This window comes from Aythya marila (assembly GCF_965140915.1).
Source record: "Aythya marila genome assembly, chromosome: 5".
In the NCBI taxonomy this organism is placed as follows: Eukaryota; Metazoa; Chordata; class Aves; order Anseriformes; family Anatidae; genus Aythya; species Aythya marila.
Window position 1 is genome coordinate 51,548,564 of NC_139046.1, and position 17,268 is coordinate 51,565,831.

Here is a 17,268-nt window from a genome sequence, read left to right on the forward strand (position 1 = left end):
TAATAGAGTTTTCTGCTTTCCATCTTTAGAAACCCCAGGCTTCAGTGTAGAGTCTGTATTTGTTTTTTCTAACCAATGGGTATGCTGTATAGCTTAGGAACTTTTCTCACTTTTTCCTTCCAGTTTTTATATTAAACAGGCACAAACTATTTATTTGTCTCATTTCCTTCAGTTGAGTAAAAGTGCAGAAAGCCACATGCATGTTGTGTCCTGTCTCTAGCATCTTTGTTCCATTGACTGGACCAAAGTAACCAGGCCTTGTAATACCCAAGGGAGAGCAGAGGCTGATCATCTATAGATGCTATTTAACTGAGCATTTCTAGGGTTGCAGTTGCTGTTGTCCTTCACACAGCTAGTGTGCACCAAGTGTTGAAGTGACGCAAGCAATGCTTTGCCGCCAGGGAATGTTCCTGGAGTCTCGGGCTGCGTTGTTCCCTTGCTCTGACACCCGTACCTGGTGTTCTTCCCAGTTGTTCTCCAGGCACGCAGCTGATACAAGCTGTAAAATTCTGACTTGCGGTGTTTTGGTACCACCAGATTCATGGTAAGCACATCAGAGATCTTAAACTTCCATTGTCTTTTCAACCAGCTTTTTTTTTTTTTTTTTTTTTTTCCTCCTGTGACATCAGGCAACTGGAAGCAGTAATTTGGAAAAATGAGGCCACTCAGGTTTCTATATATAGCAGCTCTCAGATCCCAAGAAAGCCAGCACTCCCATCATCTGTTTTTAGCTGTCAGTGTTTGTAAATTAATATTAACAAGGTTAGTCTTAAGTAGAATTTTAAGTGTCTGCATCATTTTTTTTTTTTCCTCCTGCTTGCTATTTCCAGCTTTTTTTCTCATTTTGGTGTTTTTATCTCAATTAAAAACAGTTGACTGTATTTCAGCCCCTTTGCTGCCCCCCTCACACACACATACACACACCTCAGTGATGAGCTGACCTTCAGCAGAGGGAATGGTGGTCATCGCGTTGCTGGGAAGCACCTGACTTGCATCAAAATCAGGCTGGTTTTGATGTCAGGCAGGAGGACCAGTTTCATCTTCAGGGTTCTGTGCACACCATTCTTCATGAATTAATCATGAGGATCTCCATATATTGAAGAGAGATTTTTTTTTTTAATGAAACCAATTAATTTTTTATTGACAGCACGGGGGGGGAGGTAAGGAGAGGATTAAAGAAAGAGACACTGACTAATAGAATAAGTAGGAAAGGCAGAGTATAATTGTATGGCAGATGTTAGGACAGTTTCTGAAGTTAACAGCTTCTGTTTTGAACGTTTACTCATCTAATAGCCGTGTTTGACTTTTTATATATAGCAGAAAAGGTAAGGCAAGAAATAGTTTTCACGGAGGATTTATGAGTACAGGTGAATATATTTGTGTTTGCTAATAACCCCGCGAATATACCAGTCTGTTTCTCCTCCCGAGGTGTCACCCGAGTGTTGGCAGCTGCAGAAGTACAGAGCATGCAGTAAAAAGCTGCAGCTCGGTGCTGCTGGGAAGCGGTGGAATGGGTGACACCTTCCTGAGAGTTACAGCCAGCCTCTCTGCATCCCGGCCTGATAAAGAGTGAAGCCTAAAAGCATTCTTCTAGAGCATGGGATCACTGTGTGGAGGAAAAAGGAGTCACTGATCTTCATTCATATTCTTTGTGGTACACGCTGCCAGCTGGAAAAATAACGCTTTCCGTATGAATCGAGCAATGGGGTTAGCGCTCGTAAGGGTAGACTGGGGAACACACTTGATAATCTTCCATTTAGTTTAATCTCTCTTTGATTCGCTATGTGCTTCTTAATTCACTTGTGTACAGAAGCTATTTTCACTCACAGGTGATGGAAAGGAGGAAGGAGGGATTTTCAAGCAGCAACAGCTCGGTGCACAGAATATCTGTTCTCCTCCTCAGTGACAGACGGAGGCTGCAGACAGGGCCCTGCTCTGTGTGTCAGCTCTGTAGTTGTGCCACAAAGTAAGGGGCACCTCCCTGCCCCTCGCAGCATGTGGGGAATGCGGGTTTCGGTACCTGTGGAGCTGCGGGGGAGTCACGGGGGGCTCAGCTCTTTCAAAACCCCACCTGGAAGGCTGACAAGGTGAACATAAGCACCGTGAGCATTATAGTGTCTAGCGAGGTTCATACGGCAGGCAACCCCCATGTATGGTCCAGTGTCACTGAAAATATGCTTTGGAACACTCACTGGAATTGCTACCAACATAGAATGATTTCCAAGGTACTGTGCCACCACCTGTCAAAAGATACCTGAGTTTTCTTTCATTGGTAACTCACAGTGTATACCTAAGTACATTATCAGTAACTGTTTTAGGTGATCTGCCTTGTGAAGAGGCAGAACAGTTTTTTGGTTTTGTTTTTTCTTAGCAATGTCTTTGGTACCTTGTGGAATTGTACTGTTACTCTGTATGTAGAAAACCAGAAGATTGTAGTTTCTGCTCCTCCTGTCTAAAAGGAGCAGTTTTATGTGGTATATCAATAAATTCCTCTCTTTCAGGTCACTGTCATGAGAAAAATCTAGATGGCAGTCATGACAAGGAGAAATACTTTGAGCACCATGAGTCAGTCACAGCAGTGGCAGAAGGACACTCTGAGGGAGGTACAGAAGATCCAGAAGTCCTTACTCAGGGTTCAGCAAGGGATCCCTCCATCCTGAGACTGGAAAGTAAGTCAGCGTAACAAAATTGGTACTGACAGGTGAATCAGTTTCTAGATTTTTCAAAGAGCTGCCTTCCTTCCTCGAAGAAAGCTACATTTCTTCTCAAGTGAAAAATAACCCTTAAAACTTCATTCTGTTCACTGTTCTTATCCAAGCCTGGCATAAAAATGCATGAAATAAAAGGTTAAAATTCTACAAAGACATGTTGGTTGTACCTTAGTAAATTCTCTATCAGCTGTGCCAGGCAGTAGTGAGGGAACTCAGTCTCTGTGGTTAAGGTACAGAGAGCATTAGTCAGTGTTTAATGCATATATGCCTAGAAAATTCATCTTTGAAAAGTCACCCTTGAATGGGCAGAACTTTGGTCTGGAAAGGAGACTGATGGAAGTGCTCTGGAAGTGTTAATTTCTGAAGCAATGGTTGGTGCTTTTTTGCACTGGGCAAGTCTGCATTCTCCAGTCCCATTCTGGTTTTGCAGCATGCAGTGAGTATTCAGTTAATGCAAGTGGAAGAGTGAGGTCACAGAAAAAAGAAAAAAAAAAAAAAGAAACTTTTTTTGTACAATTCACGGATGCAGTAAGTAAAGAATTTTTGACATTTCTGTGGTTTTCCATTTTAGACACAGTTACTCCAGAAAGCAATGATTCAGAAGGAGTGGAGGGTTTAGATGATGATCATATGTCTGAAGAGATGCTGGCTTTGGTGGATGAGTTTGAAAACTCATGGCCTCAGGAAGCTTTTGAAGGGGCTCTGGAGGTAAAAGGTCGTCGGATGGACTTGCAGGGAATCCGTGTCCTAAAAAAGGGAGCTCAGGATGGACTGGCTAGCTCCTGTTTTGGGGACTGTGGTGATGATGACGAAGCTGAATGGGTAAGTTTGGATCAGTTCATAAAAATCTTGCACCAGCTTACTGTTGTGCAGGGAAAGGCTAGGACAGTTTGTGGGTTTTAGCACTGGTTTAGATAGAATCTTCATGATTTTCATCTGTGGGTCTAAGAGATGGTTTGAGTGAAATGAACAAGTAGTTTCAATCTCTAAAGGCTTCCACATCACTAAAACTGATGTCATTGGTGTTAATTCTCAACAGCAAGAGCTTAGATGTTGAACGATGCTGTGTGCCTTCAAACTTACTGCTTTTAGTTGCAAAGGCAACAGGTTTTTAAACAAAAGTTCTGGTTAGCATGAAGATGGCGCAATACCTGTTGTCATCATGTTACAAACAAAATATATAATGAAAAACATGTTTCACTTCTCCAGCAGTTAAATTGTTTTCTGTTACATTAGAGGTAGTACATGTAGTTGTGTACTGTGTGTGTGTTGTGTGAGAATGGGTTGAGATGGGAAGGGAAAGAAATCTCATCTGTAATATCTTCAAAATTGAATCTTTGGGCTAAAACAGGTAGCATACTGTAGCTGATAATGTTAATGCTGCTTCTTAATGTTAACCTGGACAATATTGTCCTTTTGGTAGATCACTTTTCAGGTCAAACGTTTAAAGAAACCAAAAGCTGATAGTTTGGATCTCCAGGAGCCAGTCAGGAGACACGGAGAAGAGGGGATTAATGGAGAAAATGAAAATTTCTACCAAACTGCCCTGGAGATCAGTGGACCAAAGATACCTTCTCCTGGACCAATAGGTAACCTGCTGCAACTAGAAAAAGCTGTCCTTTGCACCTTTTGGAATATTGTGGTTTATTTCTTTGCAGCTTTTATATTATACGGGTTTATTATCATACATATGCATCACAAATACTACATAGTGAAATAAACCTTCTAGATGGGAATGTGGGATTTTAAGAAATCTCTTCTATCAGCACCTCCTTCATGATGCACAGCATACCTTTATTGGCTGAATGAAAAATGTTAATTGCCAGAACTTCTGGGGATGAAGTGATAAAAGGCGAGAATGGAAGACGTGGATAATGTCAGTAGAAGTAGCAAGAGGGTGGTGGTGGAAGGGATGACTTTTTCCTTTAAAACTGAATGGGCAGTAAAGTTGCTTTATTTACCAGATGAGAGAGACCTTCAGGGACAAATACAGGGTGATAGCTTGAATTAATTAAATATAACAAAATATAAATATATAAAAAAAAAGGCAATTCAAAACCAAACAGCAGAGAACTTGGTCTAGTAGAAATAATATAAAGCTTTACATCCTGCTGTGATTCATTTGGTGATATTAGAAGAGAAAATTCAGATGCTGTCTTCCAGTAGACTGGAGCTAAAGAAGAGCACAGTTTTGCACCAGCGTAGGTGAGGAGGTTTGCAGGGAGAGGTGGAGGTTTTGCAACTTAAGTAACAGGTACCAGAGAGGAGAGCTGTTAAGATAATGCATGCTAGTTCCATTGGTCTATTCAGGTGGGTAGAAATCATCAGCACATGGTTACTTAGAATAAAATTTGGAACTTGTGGAACCTAATGATGCTAGAAGAGCCAAAATAATGGTTCCCCCATACTTCTCGTTTTACCTTGATTTCAAAGGATGTAAAATCTTAATGCTGTAGGGTTGATGTGTAAGCAAAAACGTGTTCTCCAATCCATTTTAGTCATTGACAATTTGTTGACCTAGAATGTGAGTTCACATTTTGAAGTCTTTTACATTAAATCTTTAACACACTCCTTTTTAAGCATCTGACAAAGGTAAGTTGTTGAATTAAATATTTAAATAGAGAAGATTACATGAAAACAAACTATAATTTGTGAACACACACCTTTCCTCTCCTCAGTGTATTTTTTCTCCCCGAGCTACTTTTATGGGTTTATTATATAGCATCCCTCAGCTGTAAAGTCATTAACTTCCTAGCGCTCCTGAGAGGCAAGGTCTGCTGACATCTTCTTCACGAGAACTAAATCACTGAAAGTTTAAGTAACACATTGGAGGTTTCCTGGGGAGTTCCTAGGAGAACAGGGAAATGAAGCTATCTGTCCTCTATCTAACTAGTGCTTTGATTACTTACCTATCCCTATGTAGCATTTCCATACCTCTCACTATCTTTTGCCATTCATGCAGATAGTTAACTCGTAATCGGGTAGTGCAAGGTGCTGATGACAAGAAAGGATCTTTTCCTTCTGAGGTTTCCCAGTGTTTCACAAAATTAGCTTTCCTTTAGTCAGAACGTTTTACTAAAGACGTGGCAATGCAGGCTTTGTCATTATTTTGCAAAATTGTGGTGAAACACTTCCTTTGAAGTAAATAGGATTTGCATCCAAATGGTCAAAAATGTAGGTAACCACAAATAGGTACTGAAATACTGCATGTGTACCTGGTGAGACAGCTGCACGTTGTTGAACTTGGCCTCCCACTCTGCAGATTTATGGCTACAGTGAATCTTTCTTACCTTCAAAACAGTTCAGATGTTTCTGATGCAAGACAAAAATGTTTCCTAGCATTTAACATGTAGGATCCAGGTTTGTAGGATCTGGTACCATATCCACACTCATGAGGAAAAGATTTCAGTAGGGTTTGGATCAAATCTGAAAATGTGTAATCGCTTACTAGTTTTCAGAAATGTTGCTGTGTTGAGTGGAAGAATGCAATATAAGCTAGTGGCTGTCCTAATATTCAGTGATAAGAAATGGCAGTATATTTCACCTGAAATTGTCAGAAGATGGAGTTATCAGCTTCTATTAGTTCTTACTGTAGGTGTAGAACATAAATGATGACTCACTTACGAACTTTCTTTAAGGACATCTAAGTAGAGACATCATGTAAACAAGAACGGTGATTGTTCTTAATCTGTAGCTATTGAAAAATTATAATAAAACATTTTTTTGAGACCTCCAAATCTGTCTTCCATAGGATCCACTTCTGTCTTTGAATCCAATGAGCTTCGTTTAGCATATTTAGTTTGGGGATTGTTCTTAAAGAAATCTGTCTGCAGGACTGTGACTTCTGTAATGTAGGGAATGTATCTGCTGCTATGAAGTATTTTGTAAATCATTGTACTAAAGCAGAATGTCTTTTTGCTTCTTTTTGCTTCAAGAGAATTTCTCTTAACTTTTTGGATGTTTTTTTTTTTCTCTAGGAAAAAAGCGTGACTATCGTAGCCTTGGCTGGCCAAGTCCTGATGAATGCCTGAAACTCCGTAGGGTAGAGCTTACAACTGTGGCCAGCACATGGCTTGCTGTTTCTGCTAAAAACATTGAGTAAGTATCTTATATGTGGACCGTAAGTCACTCACACAAAGCAAGACAGCTGTATGGCCTCAAGTGTATATTAACTGAAAGTTCTTTAAGAACTATTAGAATTTCAAAGAAGTTTGAAAACATTATGTGGTATTTCATTATTCCACTTGTAAAGAAAAGCGCAACAGCAGACTGAAGATCCAGTTTCTCTTGCTTCTTAAGCTACTCAAAGGAGATTCTGCCAGATTCTAGGCAGTTTATACTCACTAGGGAACTTTGTGATGACTCTTGCCTTTCTTCTCCCGACTGATTCAGTTCATTACCTTTGTAGCATTACAGAACACATCGATTTTGCAACGCAGCTGCAAGAACCAGCCATGGAGCCCCTTTGCAACCCTAATCTACCAGCCAGTATGCATACTTTGGACCACCTGCAAGGTGTCTCGAGTCGAGCAAGCTTGCATTACACTGGAGAAAGTCAACTTAAAGAGGTATGCCACAGGTGAAGGTTCTCACACAAAAATGACCAAACCATGGCAGATTCGAGGTACATTTACTTCGGTGCCCTGTCTCTGAAAGTATCTTCAGCGAGTGAACACCTGGATAAAACTATAAGAACAACACAACTAATATTTTACCAGACTGTTTTCCTAGCCTTCTGTGATTTGGGCTGAGGGAAATCCTAAAACACCAGTAGTGCCTCTGTATTGATGAATTAATAGAAGAAAAAATCAATGAAGAACACATAAATTTCTAGCATTCCTAGTATACAGCAGCATGGAATTAAAAAGCTACGTGATGATACAGATAGTATTAACTCAAGGTATACAGTGATGTTTGGGATGGAACAAGTTAGGGCATTTGTAAAAGGCTGGGTAAAAAAGCAGCAAACAAGCAGACAAGTGAAGGGCATCTCTTATCAGGTTCCATCCTCTCAGGACGTGTTTTTCCTCTTTCACAGGTGTTACAGAATCTTGGCAAGGACCAGTACTCACCACAGTCATTAGAACAAGTTGGTACTCGAATAGCCAAAGCTTTGGAAAAGGTACGTGTAAGTGAGAAAAAGAATGGTGTCTGGCTGCAGTTTATCCAGTCTCAAACTATATGACTGACATTCCAGTTAAGGAATGCAGTACTACTTGGACCAAAGATTTGTGTCTTTTCAGCTTCTCTAAGGCCCTCACAGGTACTTTCTTGAGCTATATCCTCTTCTTACAGATGCGAGTCCCGCTGCCAGGTCTCTTGCCTACCTTTCTACTAAAACATAAGCATATCATATTCCCAGTGTATTTCCAGCCCTGTTTTGAGCCGTATTGCTAGCTGCTGATATTTATTAAATTATTTTAACAGTTCTTAATCCTCTTTCTGTTGATACAACATTGGCTTGGAGCTTATAGAAAGTCAGAGTTAAGCCATGGCTCAACTCTTCCAGTTGCACTTCTGGCAGGCAGGCAGCTGACAGGCAAGGACTTCCTCTCTTTCTTACTTATTTCCTTTTACCTTATGCAGTGTTGAACTGAAGTGTCAGATGCCTTCAGGCAGAGGTATAGCACCATGTGTGAGGCTGCAGTTCCTGTTCTTGCTGGAGAGATGATTAGGAACATATTTTTCCCAGGATGTACAAGGTGGATAGGGATGTAGGGATTGTTGTTCTGTATTTACAGTGCAAGGAGGATGTTCCAAACTATCATACAAAAGAGTACAACCGAAACAGCTTGGTGCCCCTGGCCTATTCTAGAAAGCCATCAAAAGAACTTACTATGCTTTGAAACTAAAGCCAGTATACCTTTGTTGTTCCCAAAAAGTGAAGATGTTACTCTTATGCCTACATTATAAATCTTAGTTCCTTTTGATTTCAGATGTGCCAACTTTTCTTTTACAAGCTATGCTTCCCCCTGCAGACAAGAAGCTTTATCCAAATTAGCTGAAGATTTAGTACTGACAGACCAGAAACTAAGTTCTCACTGAGGCTGGCAGTGCTGGAAATAAAATGCAGTTTTTCTGTGTACCAGTCTCATTCATTATTCACAAGAGCTAATCAAACAAATCAAGATGGCTACTTATCTAATTGCATATGTGAACATAAACATTCATTTAAAGCGTCTGAGTCCACAGAATTCAAGCGCATGGTATTTTCCCTTCTGACACGTGACATGGGAGTCAGCCAACTAGAGGCAACAAGCTCGGTCAGCGAGACTGCTCAGGCGTCTGCCCTGGGCTGCATCCCACAGCACCCTTTCTCTTTCCGAGGAGTCCAGTCAGCTAACTTAGCTAAGAATGTTGATTTATACAGGGTAATGCGTGCATGCATCTGAATGCTCAGCACCTGGCAGCTGGTTAGAAGCTGTTGTGACTGCTGAAACTGTTGTTGCTGTATAAAGCTATTAAGATGCTATTCCCTTAAGAAAATTATGTTGCATTTGGAATTTGTGTTTCATATGGCAGTCTCATTGACCTGGCTGCTGCATATGTGGTAGAGAAACTCCTTCTGACGCTTTGGAATAGAAACAGAATCATAGAATATCCTGAGTTGGAAGGGACCCACAAGGATCATCGAGTCCAACTCCGGGTACCACACAGGTCTACCCAAAAATTCAGACCATGTGACTTAAGTGCACAGTCCAAATGCTTCTTAAACTCCAACAGGCTTGGTGCAGTGACTGCGTTCCTGGGGAGCCAGTGAATAGTTTATTGTTAAGTGTAACACCCTCCACCCTCAGTATATCAAGTAAATTCAAAGAGTGAAAGACAAGGAGTCTGTTCACTACAGGTGTTTGCATGACTGGGTTTTGTGTTCTTCTTTTGCCAGAATCAGACTTCGTGGGTCCTCTCTAGCATGGCTGCTCTGTACTGGAGGGTGAAGGGCCAAGGAAAGAAGGCAATTGACTGCTTACGGCAAGCGCTGCACTATGCACCCCATCACATGAAGGTGTGTACACATCACATCTGCCTGCTACAGGGATGAAATCACGTTTTGCTTGTGTAACAGCCATATGGAGTTTTCACAAACTGTTAAGGCCAGAATTGTGCACATCAAGTGTCTGTAATGTGTTGGACATCAGCTAGCTGTGGTGAAACCTCAAGACCCTCACCACGTGTTGAGTGTGGGCAACTACAAAAGAGGAATTTCCTGCAATTCAGTGGGTTTGACACTCCTCTGGGCAATACAGGCTTGAACTCCCCTCTGTTACGTAGGACTGAGTCTTTGTCAGCCTCTGTCTGTACAAGTCTTGTAACCTAAAATGTGGGGAGTATGTCTTGTCATTGTGTTTTTAAAGGGGGGAAGTGGCGAGTTCTAAAGGAATAATGTAAATGCTTAAAGTGTAAGTGTTTTGGCTGAGTAGTGCCTGACTTTGTGCAGCAGTTTTGTGGTTTAGGCCAAAAGGGCAGTATTTGGGACAGTCTCCTGTTTAATGTTACAGCTGTCTGAAGTGCTCTGTATACCCTTCACCCTGCCCCATGAGATGCTGAGCAGGGATGTCTGTTCTTAGACACCAGGCTCCCCCTTACAAACTGGTAAATGCAGTACTGGCCCCTAACTCAACATTGCAGATTTCACTCTGGGACCTGAACAACAAATTGTGCAACACTGCAAAGTACAAACCACTTCTTGAACCTTGGTCTTAAATCCTTCTCTGAAAATCAGACAACAGTGTTTTGCACTCCGTATTATTAGGAATATTTAGCCATTAACAGGAGAAATACCTCAGCTAAGAAATGTTGATCTATTCCTACTCCACATCCTGAGTGTCTTTTGTCTCCTATAATTCTGTCTTTTTGCCGTTGTCTTTTTAAAACAAGGTTGGAGCCAAGGTCTAACACAACATGCTCTTGTTTATTTTATTTACTTATCTTTCTTTTATGGTGTAGGTACTGCTGACTGTTTCCTAGCGGTGTGATACAGTGTTGCTTGGGATGGACTCACACCAAATTTGTGCTTTGTTTTTGTCCTTTTGAAGTTGCCCCCATGCCTCCAGATAAAACTGGGGGTCTTGTTTGTAAAGATTTAGCTGCAACTTGAACTCAGTGAGAGTTAACACTGAATGAATTGCTATTTACTATTTTGTTTAATCCTTCTCCTTGGCTTTATGTGCTCTCCCTACTTCATCTCACCTTTTCTCATCTAAATAAAAGATAATTAATTTTCCTGTGGGCTTCTTTTGTGATTCTCACTTCCACAGTATCTGCATAGTATCAAAACTGTGGCAGGGATCAAATACCTACAGAATTTTTTATTCTTCTGTTGAGGGCATCTAAGACTTGCTTCTGAGTAGTATTTTGTCCTTTGTAGATGTGAAGCTCCCAGAGAGTTTGTTATGGCTGTCAGGGCTCCACAATTTTGTCAGTCAGACACGGTCACAGTCTAGAAATTCAGAAAATAAAAACATCAGTGACTACCTGAGAAAACTTTATTTATAGCTTTTACTCAGCATCCTACAGGAATTCTGTACCAGAAGCAGGATAGAAAACAGTGTGCCAGCTGTGCTAATGGTTAGACCCTTTTTTTCACTTCCCTGCTTTCCCTTTTTATTCCTGTTCCTTCCCCTTCTATGCAACAGCTGAAGGAGGGGGGTTAGACTAACAGCTTCTCTCATCTCTTAGACTGCATCTCTTCTTTTGGGTGAAAACTAACAAAACATCATCTAAAAATTAAATGTATGTACTAGGACATTTAATGTGAGTTTAGTTTTCGAATCGCTTGTCTATGCAACAGTCATGTGTATCACTTTTGCGAGCAGATGTGTTTATAAGAGGGTTTTTTGTTTGTTTGTTTATAACTCAGGTTGAAATGCCCTTTTTATAGTAAAATAAGTCGAATTCATCACCTTCAAAAAGTGATCAGATAGTGGAGTGGCCAGGTGGTGGAGCCTTCTGTCTTCCTGATCCTGAAACTATTTCAGTGGAAAGAACCTCACCGTTTATCGCTTTCTCTTCCAGGATGTACCACTAATAAGCCTAGCAAACATCTTCCACAATGCCAGGCTTTGGAATGATGCCATCATCGTGGCTACCATGGCAGTGGAAATAGCACCGCACTTTGTGGTTAATCATTTCACGCTGGCAAATGTCTACGTAGCAATGGTGAGTGTGCTGTCCCCTGTCTGTGTCTTGTCTTTGGTAAAGTCTATATACAAATCCTGTTTCCACAAGTTGGAATTTTGAGAGATCAACATTCACAAAATAAGGGAGGGATCAGGAAGAGAATATATATTTTTTTAATGTACTTTTTAAGACCATCAAAGCTCTCTATTACTCATTTAATTCTTGAAGGCCAGTGTTCTTACAATCTGGCTTCAGGATGCTGTCTGCAAAGCTTTGTTAAGACAATAGCAAACAGTTGATAATTTTGGTTGTCTTCCCATCTAAACACAGGATATTTTTGTAATACTGGGAAATTAATGACAAGCTGAGTTTTTATCCTGGAGAGCTTAGTTTAACATAATTAGTAAAACACAGTTTGCTGCTGCAGTGAACAAACACAAGGGATGTTTAACTTCAGTATCTGAATTATCAACACCCAAAATAGTTTACAGATTTCATTTAAATTTCTTCATACTGCCTATACATTCTAATCTGCAAGTCAGCTTTCAGTATTTCCTGTAAATGCAAAATGTTCATTCCTTCTACATTACAAAGGCAGGATTGTTTCTTTCGTGTTTTATTCTCATCTTTAACAGGGCCGGTATATTTGAAAGGTAAGAGAGACACCATTAAACTGAAACATAGCTAATATCTATGTCTGCTTCAGAAATATTTTCAATTACACGTGTTCCTATGTACCCCTGCCAGTTTTTAGTACTTGTTGTAGATCTGTCCTTAATGTTTCACTCTTCTGATTGAGTGAATCTTAGAGATAACAAGGAAAGTTGAGCAGGTGGTCATGTATTGTGGGAAATCAGGGTTGAAAAGAGCAGAATGCGCAGTGCTATCAAACACACAGTGCAAACAAACTGAAGAAAGGAATGACTTTATTCTATTAAGGTATTACTTCTCACAGTAGAAAGAAATGAAGTAGAAGTTTGATGCATGAGTTTTGAATGTCTTTCAAGTTAGAACAGGGCCTAAGAATAACTTTATTCTCCTGGCTATGAGAGATTTCTCAGTGAAGCCACATTCATAACATAAAATGACTAGCAACAGGACAAACTTATCTTCTGGATCAACTTACACTGATATAAAGAAAAGTTAGTTTATTTTCTTCATATTTAGCCATCTGTATTTGAGAGCTGACCCTGGCAACAAGGTTGTAAAAGACACCATGTTAATTAATAGTATAGCATTGTAGAGGTCAACATTCCTTTATGTGCAAGACTTTTCAGCAAATTGCCTTAAAAAGCAGAAACTGTTGGCCATTTTAAGGACTGAGAACTTCAGATGGATGTTATAGAAACTAATGCTGTGGGAAATAAATCTAAAAGAACTTCAAAGTCATATCAGATCACAGCAAGGAAATAACTACATCTAAAAATGGAAAAATATGATTCTTGTTTTCATTTGTTTGTCAGTGCTCCCATAACCTAATATGGGATATTCGATGTAATTCCTGTTGAAACCGTATTAAAATACACTTTTTTTAAATCACGACTCATTGATCTAGCTAGTGTTTATAAAGTGGCTAGAGGTGAATGTTACCTGGACTGTACAAATAGTTACCAAGAAACAGAACACGACTGAAGTTGAGGTAATGCTTAGAGTGAGATCCTGGGAGTTGTAAGTATGAAGCAGGAGTCTGCCCATACTTCTGTCTTCTTTTACTTAGAAAGAAAATAAATTCAAAGTCTAGAAATGCTGTGCAGTGTGCTGCCTGCTTTCACATGACAGTGTTGGTTTAGCTCTTTACCAGTAGTTCATCAATAGTCTTGCCCTAGGAAATACTGAATATGCTGTTTAAGAGAAAAAGCACCCAAGTCCAGCATCTGTTTGAAAGCTCTTTTAGTGGTTCCCTTTAGTAGATTTGGAAAATAAATAAATTCTCATTCACAGTCCCAAAAATATGTCATAGGAGTAGCTCAGTTCCTATAAGAGAAAAGAGGAGGAAAAAATGTAGAAAGTGACTGAAAAACCCACATTTTGTTTGTTTGTTTTTGTTTTTCTCCTCTCATATTTTTCTTCTAAGACATTATTAGAAGTTGGCATTTTTTCCTGGTTAATAAACAAAAAAAAGTGGGGTGGTATAGATAATCAGATTTCAGTACTCTAAAAATAAATGTTACTACACCATGAATGCTTCTTACTACCATTCTGGAGTCCAGGTTGTCTAGCTACTGTAAGATTTTAAATTATTAGGTTGATTTTTTTAATTTCCTTAGTTTGAGTAATCTTTTTATACTAATTTCAAGCGTGTTCTTAAAAATGTTACCTTTTTAGCAAAGTTGATATTTTTGCATCATACAAGAATGCAAAGTTTTGATCTATGTCAATTCTGGATGAAATCTGCTTTTTAAAGGTTATTTCATAGTAAGAACGCACACACCTACTATTAAAAGGAAAAAGGTAAGCGAATTGGTCAGTAATATTTAACAGTGATTTGACTCCCTTCCATGGGTTATGCAAAATTGGGTCATATAAGTCCAAGAAAGTACCGGTTATTTGGAGGGAAAAAAATAAAAACCAATAAACCACCAGGATGGTTTAGCTACTTCTGTGTATACCATGCCACTTAACTACTTAGAACAGGGAGGAAATAGAAAATGGTAGTGTCCACCCTTTTCAGAATCTGACTTAATGCAATCTTTGTTCTTTCTTTATAGGAAGAGTTTGAAAAGGCGATGAAATGGTATGAGTCAACGTTAAAACTTCAGCCGGAGTTTGCCCCAGCGAAGAATCGAATCCGCACCATTCAGTGTCATTTACTTATGAAAAAAGAGCGACGGTCTCCGTAGAGATCAGCATGTTTCTCTTTTTTTTAAGTCATTATTCACTATTCTGCTTTTAAGTGTGCTAAGATAAATTGATGAATCAACATTTTTAACAAGACTTCTAAAAAGAGATGAGATTTGGATCAAGTGTTCTTTTATTTTTTTCTCAGATAAAGGAGCATCTTCGGAAAATGTTTCACAGACCATAATTTTAAAACATCCTTGTAAATATTAAACCAAGGAACTTCCATAAGTCCATGACCACCTATGCCAGGACCCAGGCATCATTAGTTTTTTCCTTAATGCTCAGATTGGCATCAGCATCCAAAATAACTTGCTTCATGTCTTATAATCTACATCAATAGAAATGCAAAGCAAACACCCATACCAGTAAGAAGAGATAATCAGCAGTTCATCCATGTGAAACTCATGCTTTGTCCAGTCCTGTTTACTCCATGCCACATTGCCTGCTTTTTGGGAAGGAGAGGGACAGAATTTCAAATGGTTTGTTTGTTTGTTTGTGTTTTTTTTTTTTTTTTTTTTTAATTAAAAAAGAGGGGGGTGTTAGGAACATCTAGCATTTGCGGAATTGTTTATTTCTGTTGGGGGATGAGGAGGAAATGAGGAGGGGAAAACAGCAGGACACTAAAGTTAAAGTGGTTTTTAAACTTACTTGCAGAAAAAAAAAAAAATCAGTAAAAATCCCAATAAGATGTTTTCTATCTGTCTATATATTCATAGCCCTCTGCCTCCCTGAAGGGTTGTTTTTACTGGTTCTTTGGTCACTGTATTTCTGGTCATTTCGGAGTAAGGTGCAAGTTTATGCTCACTCTGAGCCATACTTTCAGCTGCTGAGAAGGAGCAGGGAGGCAGTGTCAAGGTATCATCAGCAAATGAGTCAGGTGAAAGATTTCCAAATCAGTTCTCTTTTTGTTTGGTGGAGGACATGATTCTCCAGACATCATTGTTGAATCAACAAGGGCACATATTTGAAATAAAATAAATTGTTTATGAACAAAACACAGCGTCTCCTCTAATCTGTGTGTCCTGTGCCATTTGAAGGAGATTAGGCTTGGGGAACCGCAGCCTTTCTTTGGGAGCAAACAGAGCTGGGAGTCAGGAAAGCCTTTAACACCCTTGATTTAGATAATGATTTTCTACATATCCATGGAAAAATCTCAATACCTCTATGCCTGGCTCCTTTTTAATGTTTCTTCATTCAGTGACGCAAATTAAGAGTAAGTATGGCAGTGGTGGAAACTATGGCATCAACATATTTTTTAACCTACTTTATTACTTCATAAAAGGATCCTGAATATTTTTATATATAATTGAAGATGAACAGTTCTAAGGCAAATGTTTACCTCTGTTTTACTGCAAGTAATTTCTGCTAATCTAGAAAGCCTCAAAGAGGTATAAGCAAGTGCTTATACCAACAATTTGGGTAGATTTTCATTAAAAATGGGTCAATGTGTTGAATTTCTGATGGCCAACAGAGACAACAGCATATCAAATTTCATTCTCTTCCCAAGGCTACTCAAAAGCCTGATAATGTTGACGGGAGATCCATCTCTATAAACTCTAGTGTGAGGAGGCAGATCACTTTCTGTAAAGTCTGATACACCACCACAAGCATCATGGACTGAGTTAATGAATTGCAGAGACTTCTCACAGAGATGTTTGGGAGGAGAACCTAGTAAGGTAGGTGTAAGTAAATGGAAAGAAGTTCCATCTGAGGTAGAAAAATATTAAAGCAAAAGGCTTTTCCTCGAACTAAAGAAATGCAAAGAGAGGCAGCGTTTTATTCTTTTTTGTTTTGTTTTTTACCAATTGCTTTACGTTCACAGTGGTTGATAAAACCTTGGGAGTACTTGGCAAATGTTACGTTTTGAAATGTAATATGCACAAACTTCTCTTACTTGGGATAGAGGATCCAGCTTACAGCTTGGTTTCCTAATGTATTGTGGTCAAATCAAGTGATTTGATCAAGCTACACACTGAGCTTTCTACTGCATCTGTCTCGCCGATGGTGAGCAGTGTTGGGATTTAAGTAAGTAAAGACTAAAACAGGTCCATAAGAACCTAGAGCAGCCATACGAGGGATACAGGTGGTCAACACTGGCTGTGTCAATAGATGGAATTGAAATAGACCTTCTGGATCAACAAGTATTACGCTCATAGACAGCATTGGTGCACACTTAAAATTAGTCATTAATACTCTTGTCAGTTTACATCTTGCTTACTGCAGTTGTTTTTTGTTTGTTTGTTTTAGAAATGCAGTGAGGTGCACTGTATATAGACATCACACAAAAGGCAGGAACGCTGCTGTGTGCATGACCATACTGTAAACTGGTGTTACCACCAAGGAGTAGCAGGCTATTTATCATCTTGAGCTGTGTGCATTTTCAGAGAACTCACACCTTATAAATGGTTCTTCCAAACTGCAGCAGTCTGACTCCATGTATTTTGTCTGAATCTTAGTTAAGTGTTTTAAGGGAGCATGTATTGCCTTACTCCCATTAAACTCGGCTGTACAGCTGTTCACTTGTTAATCGGTTACTCTGCTGTATCTGCCATGCAACTAACTTTGAAATAGCTCGTGCTTCCCTCTTAACTGTCTT

General features: G+C 39.5%; 1 protein-coding gene across 1 annotated transcript in view; it reads left to right on the forward strand.

Moving 5' to 3' along the window:
• Positions 1-15,189, forward strand: part of TTC17 (tetratricopeptide repeat domain 17) — a 55,134-nt gene extending 39,945 nt beyond the window's left edge. Inside the window, 9 exon segments of the mRNA XM_082761683.1 lie at positions 2,502-2,669; positions 3,283-3,533; positions 4,135-4,300; positions 6,689-6,809; positions 7,120-7,279; positions 7,750-7,833; positions 9,598-9,717; positions 11,727-11,870; positions 14,540-15,189. Of these exon segments, the coding sequence (XP_082617809.1) occupies positions 2,502-2,669; positions 3,283-3,533; positions 4,135-4,300; positions 6,689-6,809; positions 7,120-7,279; positions 7,750-7,833; positions 9,598-9,717; positions 11,727-11,870; positions 14,540-14,671 (1,346 nt within the window). The 3' untranslated portion in view covers positions 14,672-15,189.
• The last annotated feature ends 2,079 nt before the right edge of the window (positions 15,190-17,268 follow it).